The 18,448-nt window shown below is 40.2% G+C and overlaps 1 protein-coding gene and 1 pseudogene across 1 annotated transcript; both read right to left on the bottom strand.

The window, feature by feature from the left end:
- Window positions 1-851: 851 nt before the first annotated feature.
- Window positions 852-9,912, bottom strand: CLPS (colipase). The gene is made up of 3 exons (XM_077481449.1): window positions 9,783-9,912; window positions 4,559-4,681; window positions 852-1,616 (listed from the first exon to the last, which is right to left on the bottom strand). Exons 1-3 carry the CDS (start codon window positions 9,876-9,878, stop codon window positions 1,491-1,493), a joined length of 345 nt encoding a protein of 114 aa, XP_077337575.1. The 5' UTR covers window positions 9,879-9,912; the 3' UTR covers window positions 852-1,490.
- Window positions 9,913-12,447: 2,535 nt separating this feature from the next.
- LOC143986356 (U2 spliceosomal RNA) lies at window positions 12,448-12,562 on the bottom strand (annotated as a pseudogene).
- Between the last annotated feature and the right edge of the window lie 5,886 nt (window positions 12,563-18,448).

Raw genomic sequence — 18,448 nt, 5'->3', positions numbered from 1 at the left:
TGGGGTGTAATTTTTGCTATATACATGCTATGTGTTAGAAATATCTTATAAAATGACAATTTGGTGTTAAAAAAATGCGTTTTAATTTTTTTCCACATATTCCAAAAACTTCTGTAAAAAAATTAACCATTGAAAAGACTCATTATGCCTCACAGATTATACGTTGGGGTGTTTGCTTTCCAAAATGGGGTCATTTTATGGGAAATTCCATTGTCCTGGTACTCCAGGGCCTTCAAAATTGTAATAGGTGGTTGAGAAATGATATGCGTCATTTTTGCTCGTAGAACGTCTGAAGGTACTACATCAATGTTGGTGCTCTGTATGTGGCCAGGCTGTGTAAAAGTCTCACACATGTGGTATCGCCGTACTCGGAAAGAGTAGCAGAATGTATTTTGGGGTGTAATTTGTTGTATGCATATGCTGTGTGTGAGAAATAACCTGATAATATGACAATTTTGTAAAAAAAAATAATAATAAAAAAAATCTTCATTTTGCAAAGCATTGTGGGAAAAAATGACAACTTAAAAAAACTCACCATGCTACTTACTTAATACCTTGGAATGTCTACTTTGTAAAAAGGGGTAATTTGGGGGGTATTTGTACTTTCCTGACTTGTTAGTGTCTCAAGAAATGAGGTACACCTGATGTACTGAAGGCCTGATCAGAAGTGATCAATTTTCAGTGATTGGCACCATAGTTTGTAGACTCTATAACTTTCACAAAGACCAAATAATATATACTAATGTGGGTTATTTTTACCAAAGATAGGTAGCAGTATAAATTTTGGCCAAAATTTATGAAGAAAAATTACTAATTAGCAAAAATGTATGACAGAAACAAAGAAAAAGGCATTTTTTTTCACAAAATTTAAGTTTTATTTTATTTATAGCACAAAAAATAAAAAACCCACTAGTGATTAAACACCACTAAAAGAAAGCTCTATTTGTGTTGAAAAAAGGACGCAAGTTTCATATGGATACAGTGTTGGAGGACTGAGTAATTGTCATTCAAACTGTGAGAGCGCTGAAAGCTGAAAATTGGTCTGGTCAGGAAGGGGGTGTAACTGCTCTGTATTGAGGTGGTTAAATAACTGTACAGTTCTACCTCATTGTGGCTGTATGCAAGGGCATATATTTGCATATATTTTATGTAGAAAGCAATAATTTACTTTCATTGTTTTATCTTTTGAGAATACTGGATTACTGTCCATGATCAGTGAGTAGGCTGAGTCATGTTCTAAAATATATATATATATATATATATATATATATATTTATATCTATCTTTTTAACATGCAAATTTGCAGCGTAATCTACAGAACTATGTAAAAAGAAAAACATTTTAATAGCAACATGAGGCTAGGTACAAAAATGGGTGGTAGTAGCTTCTTCAGTTGTTTGGGAGGCACCAATATATGGAAATATGATAGAATTTGAAAATCATACAGATGAACATGTGTAGCCCATGTTGGTTGTTGATTTTTTTTTTTTTTATGGATCATTTGGGTCCTTGCAGTATCCAAAGTCTGTGTTGGTGACAACTCCAACAATAGTGTGTTTTACATCACACTTTAGTCCCATTTCACAATTACAATGATAGTAGACCCCATATAGATGCTAAAAAAAAAGAGAAATTAAAAATTACTGAAAATGAAATGTTGTACATTACAAATAGCAACCTGTTTGACTATTATGCATTTTTGTATGAATTTTTTCAATTATGCATGAGTTATTTTCATGTAATGATTCATGAAGTGTTATGTTAATGTAGTATTACATTACAGATGCTCTACCAACATACCTTTAATATTATCTCCATTGTTTGCCTATAGCGGTCCTGAGGGTTAAAGTCTATGTAAACCATCAATTGTAAAACAACCCATTAAATTTAACCACTTATAGATCGCCTACCGCAGATATACTGCGGCAGGGTGGCTCTATTGCGCAAAGCAACGTACCTGTATGTCATTTGGTGCAATAGACAGCGGGTGCCCATACATGCTGATTGGCCAGAGGGGAAGCCAATCAGCAGGTTTGGTGAATGCAATGTCCACCAGGACCCGCCGATCATTTCCCAGAGAAGCAGAATGGCGATCTGCCTATGTAAACAAGGCAGATCGCCATTCTGACAGGGAAGAACACAGTGATCTTGTGTTTCTGCTAAGCAGGAACACAGATCTCTGTGTTCCCCCAGTCAGTCCAATAACCACACAGTTAAAAAGCACCTCCTAGGGACACACTTAACTCTTTGAGAACTCCTGGTATTAACCCCTTCCCTGCCAGTGTTATTAGTACAGTAACAGTGCAGATTTTTAGCACTATCACTATAATACTGTTACTAGCTCCCAAAAAAGTGTCAAAAGTGTTAGTTAGGTGACCAATTTGTCCACCACAATGTCGCAGCCCCGATAAAAATCGCTGATCGCCGCCATTACTAGTAAAAAAATAAAAATAAAAATGCCACAAAAATATCCCATAGTTTGTAGGCGCAATAACTTTTGCGCAAACCAATCAATATATGTTTATTGGGATTTTTATTATCAAAAATATGTAGCAGAATATATATTGGCCTAATTTGATGAAGAAATTAGATTTAAAAATTTTTTTTTATTAGATATGTTTTACAGCAGAAGGTAAAAAATATAGTTTTTTTTTTTTCAAAATTGTCTATCTTTTTTTGTTTCTAGTGCAAAAAATAAAAACCGCAGGGGTGATCAAAAGAAAGCTCAATTTGTGGGAAAAAAAAGGACATCAATTTTATTAGGGTACAGCGTCACACTACCACGCAATTGTCAGTTAAATTACCGCAGTGCCATATTGCAAAAAATGGCCTGGTCATGAACGGGGTAAAATCTTCCAGGGCTGAAGTGGTTACAATAAAAATGAAAGGCAAACCATTTGTATAGAAATATAAAAAAAAACATTATATTGACCTTTCCCCCCCCCTTTTTTTATAAGTGATCACATACCCTCTGTTCTCAGCTGCAGCAGGAGCTAGGGGTGGAGAAACAGCAGCACACTGGTCTTCCCAGTGAATGGCTATGCAAGGGGGGGTGTCAGCACAAGCCTGATCATTGGATTAGCTCCCACCACAGCTAAAGAACTAACCACACTGTACTCTCATGCCTAGTGTGGCCAGTTTTTAATAGGAAAGCAGAGTGACATGCAGGAACACCAAGTATTTCACACCAAGGAAATAATGCAAGGAGAACAGGATACTTTTTTCATACAAGTACATAATACAGCAGGCACATACCACGAACATGACATGCTGTGTTTACATATTCTTTAAATAAAAAGGAAAAAAATATGAAAAACTGCCAGTTATGGATTCTCATTTTCTCTAACAGCACTGTTAATTCTTTTATACCTTTGGTCATTGCCTAAATTTCACATTTCTGTTGATGATATGTGAAAAAATTGCATTTTTCCCTTTAAAGAACATTTACATAAAGAAAACATTGGCTCGTGGCCTCATGGCCCTCCTGGCCTGGTGTGTGTGCTGCATGTTCCTGTGCCTCTGGGCCGGCTGGCCCGAAGCTTTGCAACTGAGAGAGTAGGCCCACAAGTCTTGGGGCCTACCGATCCAGGGGTGGTCCTGTGCTGTCTTGCTGGCGGGGAGAAGCCAAGCGGCTGGATGATCCAGGGGAGGACCTTTCCAGGAGAGGACCGAGCAACAAGGCTGGTATCTCTAGAGGGGCCTGGAGACTCAGTTGGAGGACGCAACCCGGGTCACTAACCATACAGTATCGGCGGGTCGGCTGAAGGAAACTGGTACCGTGTGACAGTTCTTTCATTTCTCAAGAAGTTTCATTTAAATTGACAAGTCTGTGGCAGAGACTTTGTATGAACATCCCACCGGTTTCTAGGTCAGTGAGAGAGGCCTATCTGGTGATTGCTGGATCCAGTCTGTGGAGGCTGTTTGCCCTCTGGATCAAAAAAATACCTCTGACCTGCAATTACCAGGTACCTGAAGTCCCCTTAACCCTCTAGCCCTCTATTGAAAGACTTTGTGTTTATCCCAAATAAATCTTGAAAAAAGTGAAAAGCTAACATTCTTTGGGTTACTTTCCAACGGGGACCCCTGAGACAGAGAGGTGAGCAGGTGAGGTAACGGTAAGCCCAATAAAAACCAGCAGCTCCTTCGAAGGTCAGTGCTACATATAGGTCATTTTAACTAGTAGAATTTAACTACACATTCAACTGGATTTGTTCTGCAATGTTGAAGAAGCTTCACAACTTATCCAAAGCACTTCCTATTTTCTAATGATTGGATCATACTTCCGAATTTATAGCCAAACAGTTAGCATATTCTGTAGTGCCTGGATTGATGTGACTGGTTACCTGCATGACTCTAAATGCTGGGGTAAATTATAAAACATCTTCAAAAAACAAGTCCAAGTTAATCCTGATTATATTTATTTCAATACTTGACTGGACTCTCCATGTATTTATAGTATTGTATTATTGTACTTCGCTGCATCAAAATAAAAGGATATCTATTAACTACCATAGAGAAATGCTCTGAGCAAACCACTTACGGTATTCCAAATACTCACCCATGGAGAACACTTCTGTCTTTCAGCTGCTAGGGGAGCACACCGTGCCAAGCTCAACCCATCCTGCCTATGGCAGCAACCACTCTTACACTGAATGCTTTGCAGGCAAAGCTCTCCAGTGTCCTAAAAGAAAAAAAACATATCATCTTTCTAAATGTTAAAATTACACAGAGATTCATTTACAAAAGAGCCTGCATTTTGCAATACAACAGTGTTCTCTAGGGTAAAAGTCAGTGGTATGATTGTGTACACTATTCAGGAATACTCACAGATGTGCATGCACATGGAAAACCAAACCATATGCTGTAAGTGTGAAAATCTGTACATGAATGAATTTGCATATTACTGTTCAATTATTAGGCCTCGTGCACACTGGATGTTATAAAAAAAAACACCAGTAGCTTTAGCTGTAGAAAGCTGTAGCATTAGAATGACTTTTTGCAGTAGCGGTTTTCAGCATTTTTTAGCTTTTTTTTCTTTCTTTTTTTTTTTTTCTTTTTAGCAGAACTATACTCACAAAGAAGCTTATGGCTCAAAAACGCTGATAAATGCCAAATAGACACATTTTCCAGTATTTTTAAGCTTTTATCTGTGTTAGAGCGTTTTTACAGCTGAAAAACTCTTCCTAAAACCCACTAGTTATGGGGGGGGGGTTTTCCTACCAAAAATCATTGATAACAGCCTATGTGTGCATGGACACATAGGATAACATTCTGGGGAGTTTACTGGCTGCAGGAAAAAAAGGCCTGATGCTAACAGCAGCTGTAAAAACCTCCAGTGTGCATGAGGCCTTATAAGAAGGAAAACTAGACATGTACATAAGTACATTGCCAGATTCTATACATATTATATACATATAAGGAAAACCAAAACTGATTAAACTTAGAAAAAAACATACACTGCTTCAAAACTGCTGTGTACTGTGAAAAAAGGGGGGGGGGGGGGGGTGGGAGAAAAAATAACCAAATAAACAGCCTCTATATAATATTGAGAAAGAGTTGATATTCCATGGCTAGGTGGAATACATTATCCAAAACCATGTTACACCAAGCCCGAGGAAACTCTTCCACCAAGGATTCTATTTGGAACTAGATGTAACGGGGTAAGTCCAGGGGTAACGGGGCAAGTCCAGGGGTATCTAATCATGCATCCCAGATTTGTTCAAATTTTGTTGGATTACTCCTATGCTATGCTAGTTTCTCCCTGTGCAAAACTGGTTTCCCACAGTAATCTATTCTTCATAGGAGGGAGATGTTGTAGAAAGCCACTTCTGTGCTATAAGTTTTTGGATGATAAACAGGACAGTAAGCAAAGTTTGGGATCTAATTTAAGAGTAAGATTCCATATCTTATTATTAGAATCAATCACCAGTGTCCAGTACTTCCAGACACTTTCATGTATGAAGGAGAGTGCCATTCTTCACAGCACACCTCGGGCAAAGGACAGAATCCCTTCTGTGCCATGCATATAACTTATGTGGTGTGCGATAAATGCAGAGGATTACCATTAATATTTAACCATTTTCATCACCAGGCTCAAAGTTTTTTCCCCCAATGCATTCTCTGCATTAAGGTAAAGATCCTTCTGTGCCACATGATCCCCCTAGCCCCCCTTCTTATACTTACCTGATCCCAACCTTGATCCAGCGCTGTGCCTGAGAGCAGCAGCTCTCTCCTGCCTAACAGGGAAGATTGATAGCAGTAGTAGCCATTGGCTCCTGCTGCTGTCAATACAAACCTATGATGAGGGGGATAGCTGCTGCTGTCAGGCACAGCTGTTGATCAAGGTATGAGAGAGTGTCTATAGACACAGACAGGGCAGCTTGGAATCAAGCCCAAATTAGTGCCCCCCTAGGAAGCAGCTTCTTAAGGGGCACACACTATGGAGGAGGAGCCCAGAGCGCTGGTGGCAAATCTCAGAAGAGGAGGATTGATGCTGCTCTGTATAAAACCATTTCACAGAAAAGGTAAGTAAACCATGTTTATTATTTTTTTTTTTTTTAAATCAAGGTTCAGTGACACATTTAAAAAAATGCAAAATTGCAAAAAGAATTAAAAAAGCCTAACTTTGTTATATTTTGTAATAGGAGCAAAATGTTTATGTCAATTTACACAAGGGAAAATTAAAGAATAAAATGTTCCCTTTTTATTGACAGAAATAAAAATAAATAAATAGTTAAACTACAAAAAAAGCATTTTTTTTACTATGTTGCTTCGTTTCTACATCTTTTCTCCGTAGATTGCACAAAAATAAAATTAATTTTAAGACCATATTGTCAAGAGAAAGCAGTGATTGTACTGGTAAAGAACAACATATGGGATACTTTATTATGTAAAAATTTTGAAAAATGGATCTCTGAATCAATAGGCTCATAGCTGAAATTAAAAACTACTCTAGTCCTTAAGGGGTATACAGGTGCACGTTAAAAGTCCACTCAAAACTTTTTTTTTTTTTTTTAAGTTTTGGGTATAGTGGGAAGAGTTGGAAGTCACATGTAGTTGGGAGACCAACACTCATTATTTGTCCTGGTAAAAATTGCCACAAAGACAAAGTAAGAAGGAATCGAAAATTTTACAACAATAGAGGGTTAAAAATTTTAATTGGAACTTTTATTCCAGTGACAGCTTTTAAGAAGTAAGCAGAAATCTCTACCTTTGTTTTGTCTTTGGCAACAGGAACACCAATAAAAACCTGATAAAGGGTCTATTTTTCCTTGTTTGGGTGGCAGATGCCTGATGTAACAAAGAAGGGGGGGGGGGGTTATAAAGCTTAGTAAAGCTGTCCAAATGCCATTGCCCTTCCTATGATAATCCAGGTAGGTTGATCTGCCTGTACCTCTCCTCTTTTGTTCTCCTCCATGAGCTGACCACATACGTTTGTGTGCCTCAAGAGAGGCCAAGGTATTGGACAGAAGTCATATTATGTTTGAAAATTTACTAGCCCTCCTATGACCACCCTCAGATTTTTGACAATACAAACAAATCTTGATCAGTTTCAGAGTGTAAATAGCACAAATAATTACTGAAATTATTTTAAGGTGTTGAAGCCACTTTGAAAGGTGATCAGTAAGCAGACATTTTTTTAATTTTTTTGCTAAACAGCCCACAAAAGGGAAGCACTTGCGACATAAACTGGCAGTGGATGTGTATGTTGGATCAGAAAAAGATTTTTGAAGAGCCCAATCATTCAGGTTCTCTCAGCTGCAAACACAATCAAGAAAGTACATACTGGGCGTTGGGTTATTTCAATTATAATTGTTTGATTTAAACTTTTGGTGGATGACAAAAAAGTACATTGTATGTCCCAAGATATAAAAGAAGTCAGCAAGTTATTCAACCCATCAAACTCCAGCTATGTCTAAAATAAAACTTTTCAGTGGTCTAACTTGGGCTTCTCCAATAGTGAAAGGAGACCAGAAAGCTATGTGCTTCCAACTAGCAATCAGTAGTTTTCCATTGAACTGGATTCAAGGTAAGATGCTATCAGGTAGCCCTACATCAATGCACCACTGTTAATTTACTAAAGAAAAGTAGACTGGTCTCTTTTGGAAGGAAGTTTCACTTTGCAAGAGCAATTCCCCCAGTGCACAGGATGAAGCACCATGTCCATTATCCAATCTTGTGCAAGCAACAATACTGTTTCATTTTATTTTCCTTAAACGTGATTGGCTCTTCTTGCAAACTAGACTTTTGCCACCTATTAAGCACTGGGTATAGTTCCCAAAGTAAACAGCCTAGTAGCCTATGGTAAATCAACCCAACTGTCTACATAAGTGCTCAGAACTTCACTATAAAAACCCTCAGAAATGGACCCAACAGTCAATCAATAACTTTCTAAAAAAAAGACTTAAAGTGGAACTTTAGTTAAAAAATAAGTTCTGCTAGATCATTTCAGGCCACTTTTGCAGGTATAGCTATGTAAAACACTAAAAACAAGTGCCTATACTGTTTAAAATACAGTAATGAACCACTCTGCTCTGCACATGCTCCGTTGCTCTCTATTTTTAGGCACTGTACCGAATTTGTAAATCTGCTGACAGCCTAAAGGTTTAACCACTTGCCAACCAGCTCACATACTTACATTGCGGCAGGTTGGCAGCACTGCACGAATCGCCGTAACTGTACGTTGGCTGCCGGCGGATGAGCTCTCGCTGCACACTGCTGGAGCATGCCCGCGGGTCGGGTGGACTCTATGTCCACCGGTGACCCGCAATCACCTAGAACAGAGGCAGAATGGGGATATGCCAGTATAAACAAGCGGATCCCCCTTTTGACAGGAGACATGACAGAGATCTGCTGTTCGCAGTAATCAGGAACAGCAGATCTCTGCCAGCCCACCCCCCCCTACAGTTAGAACACACCTAGGGAACACAGTTAACCCCTTGATCGCCCCTAGTGTTAACCCCTTCCCTGCCAGTGTCATTTTTACATTGATCAGAGCTTTTTTTATAGCAATGATCAATCTAATAATGTCAATGGTCCCCAAAAAGTGTAATTTGGAGTCAGATATGTCTGCCTTAATGTCGCAGTTCCGCTAAAAATCGCAGATTCCTAAAGCTATCTCATAGTTTGTAGATGCAATAACTTTTGCGTAAACCAATGAATATACCCTTATTGCATTTTTTTTTACCAAAAACATGTAGAAGAATATATATAAACTGATAAACTGATGAATAAATGTGTTTTTTTATATTGTTATTTTCTTTCAAAATTGTTCGCTCTTTGTTTATAGCGCAAAAAATAAAAACCACAGAGGTGATCAAATACCACCAAAAGAAAGCTCTATTTAGGGGGAAAAAAAGAACGGCAATTTTGTTCAGGTATAGCATTGCGCGTTTGCGCAATTGTCAGTTAAAGCAACGCAGTGCCTTATCGCAATAAAAAGGCCTGGGTCGTTTAGGGCCAAATCCTTCACCTTCAGGTCCTTAAGTGGTTAATGCTGTTCAGGGCTTCAACAAAATGACACTTCCAGCAAGATGAAAGAAGAACAATGCTGGATTCAATTTACAGCACACTCTCATTTTGGTAGCATAATCATTAATGTGGAATGTATGTTTCTTGGTAAAGAATGTTATTTTTTTATCAAGTTGTTATGGGTAAAGTTACACTTTGAGGTATATTTAAAATCTGCACAGGGATTCTACGGGCTAAAAAAAAAAAAAAAAATTCTTATTGAAAAAGCTCATTAAACACCTATACATTTTCTTTTCAGATTTTTACCTTACCAGATTAACAATGAGTCCAGACTGTGCTATTCCAACTGCGAGCAGCAAAGTAAAAAACAGCAACATGATCTTAACCTTATATTGTGCCATTACCATGAAGACAAAGACAAAGCCAGTAAGATCTGTCACATAAATATAACTTAGAGAGCTAATGTAATTACCTGTCAGCCAATCATAAAAGCAGTAAACAACAGTGTGTGAATACTACAGGTGTGATTTGAAGGATAAATAACTCCAGATTATCCAGTACAGAATGTATTTATTCAGTTGAAAAACATAGCTTAGACCCTGGGGTTCATTTACTAAAGAAATAAGGGCTTGTTAGTTACTAAACTAAATGCTCATTTTGCAAAAGGAATAGTAGTAAATATGAAGTTGTGACTTAGGGCTCACTACCCAGTCTTGTGCATGGAAAAATAAAACCTTTAAAAAGATTTTTGCTAGCACATGATTGGTTGGTTGAAGTGAATATAGCATCTTCTCATTTAGAAAGCTGGAGTGTACATACATTTTTCAAAGTAGAATATCTCTTTAGTAAGAGCCAATTCACACTTGCTTTTTTCTGCCTAATGCCCTGTACACACGGTCGGACATTCCGACGACAAAATCCGTTGTATTTTTTCCGACGGATTTTGGCCCAAACTTCTCTTGCATACACACGGTCACACAAAGTTGTCAGAAAATCTGATCGTTCAGAAGGAGGTGACGTAAATCACGTACGACGGGACTATAAAGAGGGCAGTAGCCAATAGCTTTCGTCTCGTAATTTATTCTGAGCATGCATGGCACTTTGTCCATCAGAATTGTCTACATACGATCGGAATTTAAACAATTGGATTTTGTTGTTGGATAATTTTAGATACAGCTCTCAAACTTTGTGTGTCGGAAATTCCGATGGAAAAAGTCAGATAGAGCCCACACATGATCAGATTTTCCGACAACACGATCCGATCGGACATTTTCCGTCGGAAAGTCTGACCATGTGTACAGGGCATAAGAGGAGGACAGGTCTCTGCGAGGTCACACAGAAAACAATGGTTTTCTGTGTGCCCAATTTGCTCTTTCTTGCAGCTGTCAGCATAGTAGTGCATTACAACGATAATCGGATATATAACTAGGTATGACGAGGAGCCGTACAGGAAGGAGGCTGATAGGATAGTAGAATGGTGTACAGAAAACAATCTGACCCTAAATATAGGAAAAACAAAGGAATTGATTAAAGATTTTAGGAGCAACAGACCTCAGCCAGCACCACTTTTTATTAAAGGCGTGTGTTTGGAGCGGGTCCCAACTTTTATCTTTTTGGGAACCAACATTTCTGAAAACGTATCATGGACAATGAATGTCAAAGACATTATTAAAAAAGATCACATCAATGTTTATATTTCCTGAGACTTCTCAGAAAGAGTGGCTTGGAAAAGAAGGTACTAGAGACCTTTCCGCCATTGAGAGTATACTACCCTATTTTATTTTAGTTTTTATATCCTAGTTGTACGCGGGCAGATAAAAATGCTTTAACGAGAGTGGTTCAAACAGCACAGAAAATTGTAGTGTGTGAACTTGTTTCTCTTGATGAATCCTATAAGATTTGCTGCCTTTGCAGGGCAGAAAAAATATTTATTTTCCTTTGAAAGCCTGTGGCGTGCAAAACACACTCAAAAACTTCACCCGGTGCATAAAAAATGTGCACACACATAGAGAGTGACACAAAAAAGTGCAGAGAGGTACACAAGCCCTCTAAAATCAGAAGGCCTTGTCCTGAATCCCCCGGGGCGTTAAGCTCCTAACAGGGACAAGGACACTTAAAACTTGGTCTTTCTGGCCGAAACCAGGCAGACCCGGTTCATTGGAAGGTATGCTGAAACAGACCCACCCAAATACTAGGTGAGGCTCCCCCGAAGGGATACCCCAACCCTAAGGAAGAGGGCGAACTAAGCCAGAAGGCCATATAAACCCCCTCCCCAGACTTTCAGGACAGGCCCTGGGACCTGTGACCCTACTCATCACAGCAAACAGTGAAAGTGCCAAAACAAAACACACACAAAAATAAATAAATAAAGTGGGGAAGGGATAGTGAAGAGGAGAGTGAAAAGGTGGCCATTGTGTAACACAATGACCAGGTCCTCTGGCCAGGAATTAAAAATTGTTCTGGTTCCAGCCAAAAGGCCCGGCCCGGCCCAAGAGGCAGGTGCTAAAAAAGCGTGCTATTGGTGCAGTGACCGTGGTGCCCAAAATCAATGTGACCCTCACTCACAGTGATCTTAAGGCACCCCTGGACTGTCACTCCAGGGGCACATACTCCAAAGGCTTTCAAGACCGCCCTGACCCATGGGCCAGACCGCAGCAGCCTCCACCCCAGGCAGGAAGGCATGAAGATCAGGAAGCTTGGTGAGAGCCCTTTGCCATCAGGCTCCACCGTCGCTCCCATCACTCCTACCAAATTACATTTGGGAAGTACTGACCGCTCCTCCCCACCCATCAAGGAGGAGCAAGTGTTCCAATTCCCGAAAGACTGTCCAGGGCTAGAACTACCCCAATCCAGGCCAGAAGGCCAGGTACTCGACCCTCTGGGTCAGACCAATAGCAGCACCCATCCTCACCAGGAGCACCTTCCAGACAGCTCAGACTTGACCATGCATCGGCCCCCAGTTTACTGTCGGGTGACATGACGTGGCCCCTACCAAAACCATCCTTCCAATTAGGGATGGAACAACGCCTCCTTTGGTAACTGATAAGAACAGATACTACACTTGATCTTAGCCAAAAGGCAGAGAAGTTCTCAGAAAAAATAATGAGAGATCTGACCCATCCTGACAGTAATTCTTTGAGTTATTCTGGTCCAGGAGACATTTTAGGGTGATAAAAGCCAGGACTAATAGAGTTAAGGAGAGTTTTTTTTCCTAGGGCTATTAAAGCTATTAATGCAGGAATGAAATGAAAGTGGTTATTCAGATTTATATTACCATTTGTTTTCATGTTTTTAAATAGAAATTTTAAAGGTGGTAAATTTTGTTTTGCAAATGTGTAGTTGACGATTGTAGTGTATGAATAATGTGTGGAGCAGAAATGTAATTTCATTGTGAATTTGTTTTCTACAATGACAATAAACCTTACCTACCTTACCGTACCATAACTGTCGCCATGCATTGCAAGGCAAGTTCATTGCCTTAGGGAATTGAGATGCCATTTAGAATGGCACTGCAACACACTAATGTCGCATACACACGACCGGACTTTCCGCCAGAAAAGGTCAGACGGAATCATTTCATCGGATATTCTGATCGTGTGTGACGGACCTAGAAATAGAACATATTTTAAATCTTTCCAACGGAATCAATTCCTATAGGGAAAACCGTTTGTCTGTATGCTAGTCCGATCGACCAAATACGACGCAGGGGCAGCTATTGGCTACTGGCTATTGAACTTCCTTTTCTAGTCCCGTCGTACGTCATCGCGTTCAAAACGAATGAACTTTGGTGTGATCGTGTGTAAGCAAGTCCGTTCAGTCGGAACTCCATTGGAAACTCTGTCGGAAAGACCGTCAGAGTTTATTCTGACAGAAAGTCCGGTCGTGTGTATGGAACATTACACATTCATTCTGCAGTAGTATGTCTTAAGGTGTAAAGCTGGCATATTGTGATGGCCTGTGTGATATACACTATACCGATTTACTGCAAAATATATACTGTATATTGATATGGAGATGTTTAGCTTAGTAATAGATGCCTTTTTCGTGAGTCATGCCAGTCCAAACTTGTAGTTTAAGGGCTCCCCAGCCCACTTTTATTTTAAGTAAACAAATGGAAAAGTTCACAAAACTCGCCCATACAGAGGTTTCAGTTTCACACAGCAAAAGAGTTAACAGAAAATGCCAAGCCACCTGACTCCTTTTTCAGTAGCACCATTGCTCTTGTCACTGGTCCCTCAGACTGTCACACCAATTCTCCTGCCTCACCCAGCCTGTAGTCAAAGCTTCCACCTGAATGGGCCCACTCCCGGCCTTTAAATAGGGGTTCTTCGAACATCCCGGGCTCTCTAACTCCTCTGAGACCTCCAGATCCCCTAAGTCCCCTGGACTCTACTAGCTGCCTGAGCTCTAACAGTGTCTCTCAGTCTCCCAGACTCTCTAAGCTCTCCCAACTTTCTCAACCCAACGGAGATGGCATCTCTCCATCATGAAGTACTGTCTTTTCAATAGAGTACCCTGGTCTCCAGACAGTATCACACGCATGTCTTCACATGGGATGGATACCCTGCCGGTCATCAACAAGACCTGGACACTGGGTTGGAGATATCTTCCTTCCCAAAGACCTGAAATCTCCAAATTACGCAGCCCAATCTGGGTATACCACAATCCTGAGAAAGCTGTAAAAAATGAAAATCTCGAGTCCCACAGTCTGCATATGTGTGAACCCTGTGTCCTTTTTACAACCATTTACACATTGGCAGTGCCTTGCACTGTGACAATATATGTGTGTATAGTGTAGTACATCAGAGTGGACACTAGTACACCAGATATCACTCAAACTATTAGATTTTTCAAGATTTGTGGATTCTAAAATACAGCCTTATGTTTTAAAGAAGATCTCCAGATATGCATATTTTTACATAGTTACAGTGGTCCAGTTTGGACTATTGTAACTATGCATATTCAGTGCTGTCCTGCTTCATTGTGAACACAGGAGGTCACCCAATTGGCAGAGGTGCCATTAAGTTATTGCTTTGCATTTTCTCAACAAATGCAAAGAGATCTCTGACTCTACGAGGCGGGGAGGTGACATCACGCTCTTGACCTCATACAAATCAGAGAATTCTTTGCATTCATTCGAAAATTACAAAGCATTCTCTAAATGATGCCTGTGCCGACCTAGTGTGTTCACAATGCAGCATGGCAGCCACTTGGCATGGGACCTGGGCGTTAGCGGAGATCATCACTGTAGTAGTGGCTTCCACTACAGTGATTTCTAGCTTCCAGATAAAAAAAAAATAGAATCATGAGTGTGTATAATGTACAGGAAACCATGAATGTTTCAGTCATATTTGAGTTGTGTCCCCTTTAAGGAGTAACAGGTAATTAACATACCTGTAAGGAGAGGCCTTTAAAAAACATGAAGCTCCAGAGAGCAGATGTGTGGAGTAGTAAGCGTGGACAAGGGTCTGAAAAACCGCTTAACCGCTGAGCTCAGCTGGGAGCTGTCGAAAATGTGCTGGGGCTGTGTTATCTCTCTGTTGCAGGTAAAAAGCCTTGAGTAAAGTGCCAACAAGTGGACTTTTGTCACCTGGGCTGAGGCAAAGCCATTTTCCTGGCGCATCATGGAAGCATACGATGAGTTAAGACTCTGCCCACTTAACACCAAAGGACAAGCTATCTATAGGTTTAAATGCCATGAAACCATGCATCATTCTTTTCTCTGTCCTTACTGTGTCCTCTCTGTACAGTATTTAACAAAGCTTTGCGGGGAGTCCCATTCTGGTGATCTGGTGGGAGATATTTTTCCCAAGAAAAGCCTTTAGAGGCTAAGTTCACCTTTTCAGGCAGAATTTCACATCTCATAAGAAACAGAAACCTTTTCTAATGTCTTTTCTGCCCAAGCCACCCCAATATGTTTATCTCTCACTTCCTTGTCCATGGCAGCTTTGAATTTTCACCTTTTTTGTTTGAAATTTAAAAAAATGCTTCCTGTAGATCTTGTGATATGCCAGGAAGCTTCATATCCCATCTTGCACTGCCTTATGCATCATAGAGTAGGGTGTGTTTACCTGTCTGGGCCTCATTACTACACCACCTCTTGTTTTACCTTCACCAGCTTTCTTACCTCTCCCTTTAAAGTGGCCATAAGCCATACAGTGTGAATGTACAATCTCCTTTATATCTACCATTGGCTATATAGTGCAAGGGCCTGATCCCATCGTTTTGGTAAATCTAAAGGAAATTGTACAGAGATTGTACAATCAGACTGCCTAGTGTATGGCTTTATACAAGTACATTGGAGGAAGTAGACAGAGACACTCAGTTGTCAGGCCCCATTCACATCTCAGCATAGTGAGAACTCTCTTTTTTTGGGGGGGCCTTTTGGAGCATTTCTGCTCTTCGTGCATAGGGCTGCCAATTCACTTAAATGGGCTGCCCACGAGCAACAAATGCCCCAAAGGAGCTCCAGAACTGTTTTTAGGGTAGAGTACGGTGCCATTTCTCCTAACTTTTTTGTGCGCTTTTAGTGTGTATATCATATGCACTTGCTACCTGCACCCGGGGTGCCATTAACATTTAACGGCAAAGTATGTGCCATGTGCATTTTCAGCCCATTTCCAAAGCGCTAATTTTCTGTGCAATTTGCCATGCGTTCAGAAATGTGCAGATGTAAATGGAGCATCATTGTTCTTGTGTAAACACACCAATTTTGTTTTCAGGCCCCATTCACACCTAGTGTACTGAGAGCACACGTTTTTAGCTTGTTTTTCCTGCAACACACATAGGACAGCCATGTAGTGCAGTGGCTCAAGAAGAAGTAAATTAAGGTCATGGAGTGGCCTAGCCAGTCTCCAGACATTAATCCTATATAAAATGTATGGAGGGAGCTGAAACTTCGTGTAGCCAAGCGACAGCCAAGAAACCTTAAGAAGCCTTAAGAGAGGATCTGTAAAGAAGAGTGGACCAAAATCCCTCCTGAGATGTGTGCAAACCTGGTAACCAACTATAAGAAACATCTTACCTCTGTGCCTACCAACAAGGGTTTTCCCAGCAAGTACTAAGTCATGTTTTGCTTTGGGATCAATGACTAATTTTACTCACTGAACGGCAACTCAATTTATAGCATTTGTATCATGTGTTTTTTCTGGATTTTTGGTTGATATTCTTTCTCTATCATTTAAAATATACCTATGATAAAAATTATAGACCCTTACAAAATCTGGAGGGGATCAAATAATTCATGATTTACCCAATGTACATTGCCTTGAAAAAGTATTCACACCCCTTGAAATTTTGCACATTTTGTTGCAACCAAAAATATTAATGTATTTTATTGGGATTTTATGTGATAGACCAACACACAGTGGCAAATAATTGTGAAGTGGAAGGAATAAGGATAAATGGCTTTCAATTTTGTTTACAAATAAATATGTGTAAAGTGTGGCGTGCATTTGTATTCAGCCCCTTTTACTCTGATACCCCTAACTAAAATCTAGTGGAACAAATGCCTTTAGAAGTCACCTAAATTGTAAATAATAATAACCTGTGTGAAATTTAATCTCAGTATAAATATAGCTGTTCTGTGAAGCCCTCAGATGTTTGTTAGAGAACCTTACCGAACAAATTACCTTCCCAAAGGCCAAGGAACACACCAGACAGGTCAGGGCTAAAGCTGTGGAGAAGTTTAAAGCAGGGTTAGGTTCTAAAAAAAAATCCCACGTTTTGAACATCTCACAGAGCACTATTCAATCCATCATCCGAAAATGGAAAGAGTATGGTACAACTGCAAACCTACCGAGACATGGCCGTCCACCTAAACTGACAGGCCGGGCAAAGATAGCATTATTCAGAGAAGCAGGTAACTCTAAAGGAGCTGCAGAGATCCACAGCTCAGGTGGAAGAATCTGTCCACAGGACATCTATAGTTGTGCATTCCACAAATCTGGCCTTTATGGAAGAGTGGCAAGAAGAAAGCCATAAGAAGTCACATTTGCAGTTTGCGAGAAGCCATATGGGAGACACAGCAAACATGTGGAAGAAGGTGCTCTGGTCAGATGAGACCAAAATGTAACTTTTTGACCTAAAAGCAAAACGCTATGTGTGGCGGAAATCTAACACTGCACATTACCCTGAACACCCATCCCCACGTGAAAAATGTTGGTGGCGGCATCATGCTGTGGGGATACTTTTCTTCGACAGGGACAGGGAAGCTGGTCAGAGTTGATGGGAAGATGGATGGAGCCAAATACAGGGAAATCTTAGAAGAAAACCTGTTAGAGTCTGCAAAAGACTTTAGACTGGGGGCGGAGGTTCGCCTTCCAGAAGCACAATGACCTTAAACATACAGCCAGAGCTACAGTGGAATGGTTTAGATCAGGGCTAGGCAACCTTAAAGAGGTGGAGATCTACCTGAACAACATGGAAGAAATCAAAGATCACCGGGCACAGTGTCACCTCTTCACACCTGATTCAAACCTCTAAATGCAGCTCTACTGCGTCACAATCACACACAGTGCACGGCAATCATGACTTTAAATCAGGTGGTGAGAAGGCACATCAGTGTGAAATCAGCCCTATACTGTTATGCCCAGTTTATTACTTCACAATGACTTGAAGATCTCTTATTTCCTGCTGCTGGCACCATTTTGGAGACCGCTAGCCGGGATAAGAGGTAACTGGCCCCCGGTTTAGATCAAAGCATATTCATGTGTTACAATGGCCCAGTCAAAGTCCAGACCTAACTCCATTTGAGAATCTGTGGCAAGACTTGAATATTGCTGTTCACAGATGCTCTCCATCCACTCTGACAGAGTTTGAGTTATATTGCAAAGAAAAATGGGCAACAATTTTACTCTCTAGATGTACAAAGCTGGTAGAGATATACCCAAAAAGACTTGCAGCTATAATTGCAGAGAAAGGTGGTTCTAAAGTCAAAGTATTGACTCAGGGAGGCTGAATACAAATGCATGGCACA

This window comes from Lithobates pipiens, unplaced genomic scaffold (assembly GCF_037356315.1).
Source record: "Lithobates pipiens isolate NorthernLeopardFrog02 unplaced genomic scaffold, aLitPip1_a1.2 Scaffold_16, whole genome shotgun sequence".
Taxonomy (NCBI): domain Eukaryota; kingdom Metazoa; phylum Chordata; class Amphibia; order Anura; family Ranidae; genus Lithobates; species Lithobates pipiens.
This window is presented reverse-complemented; position numbering and strand designations above follow the sequence as displayed.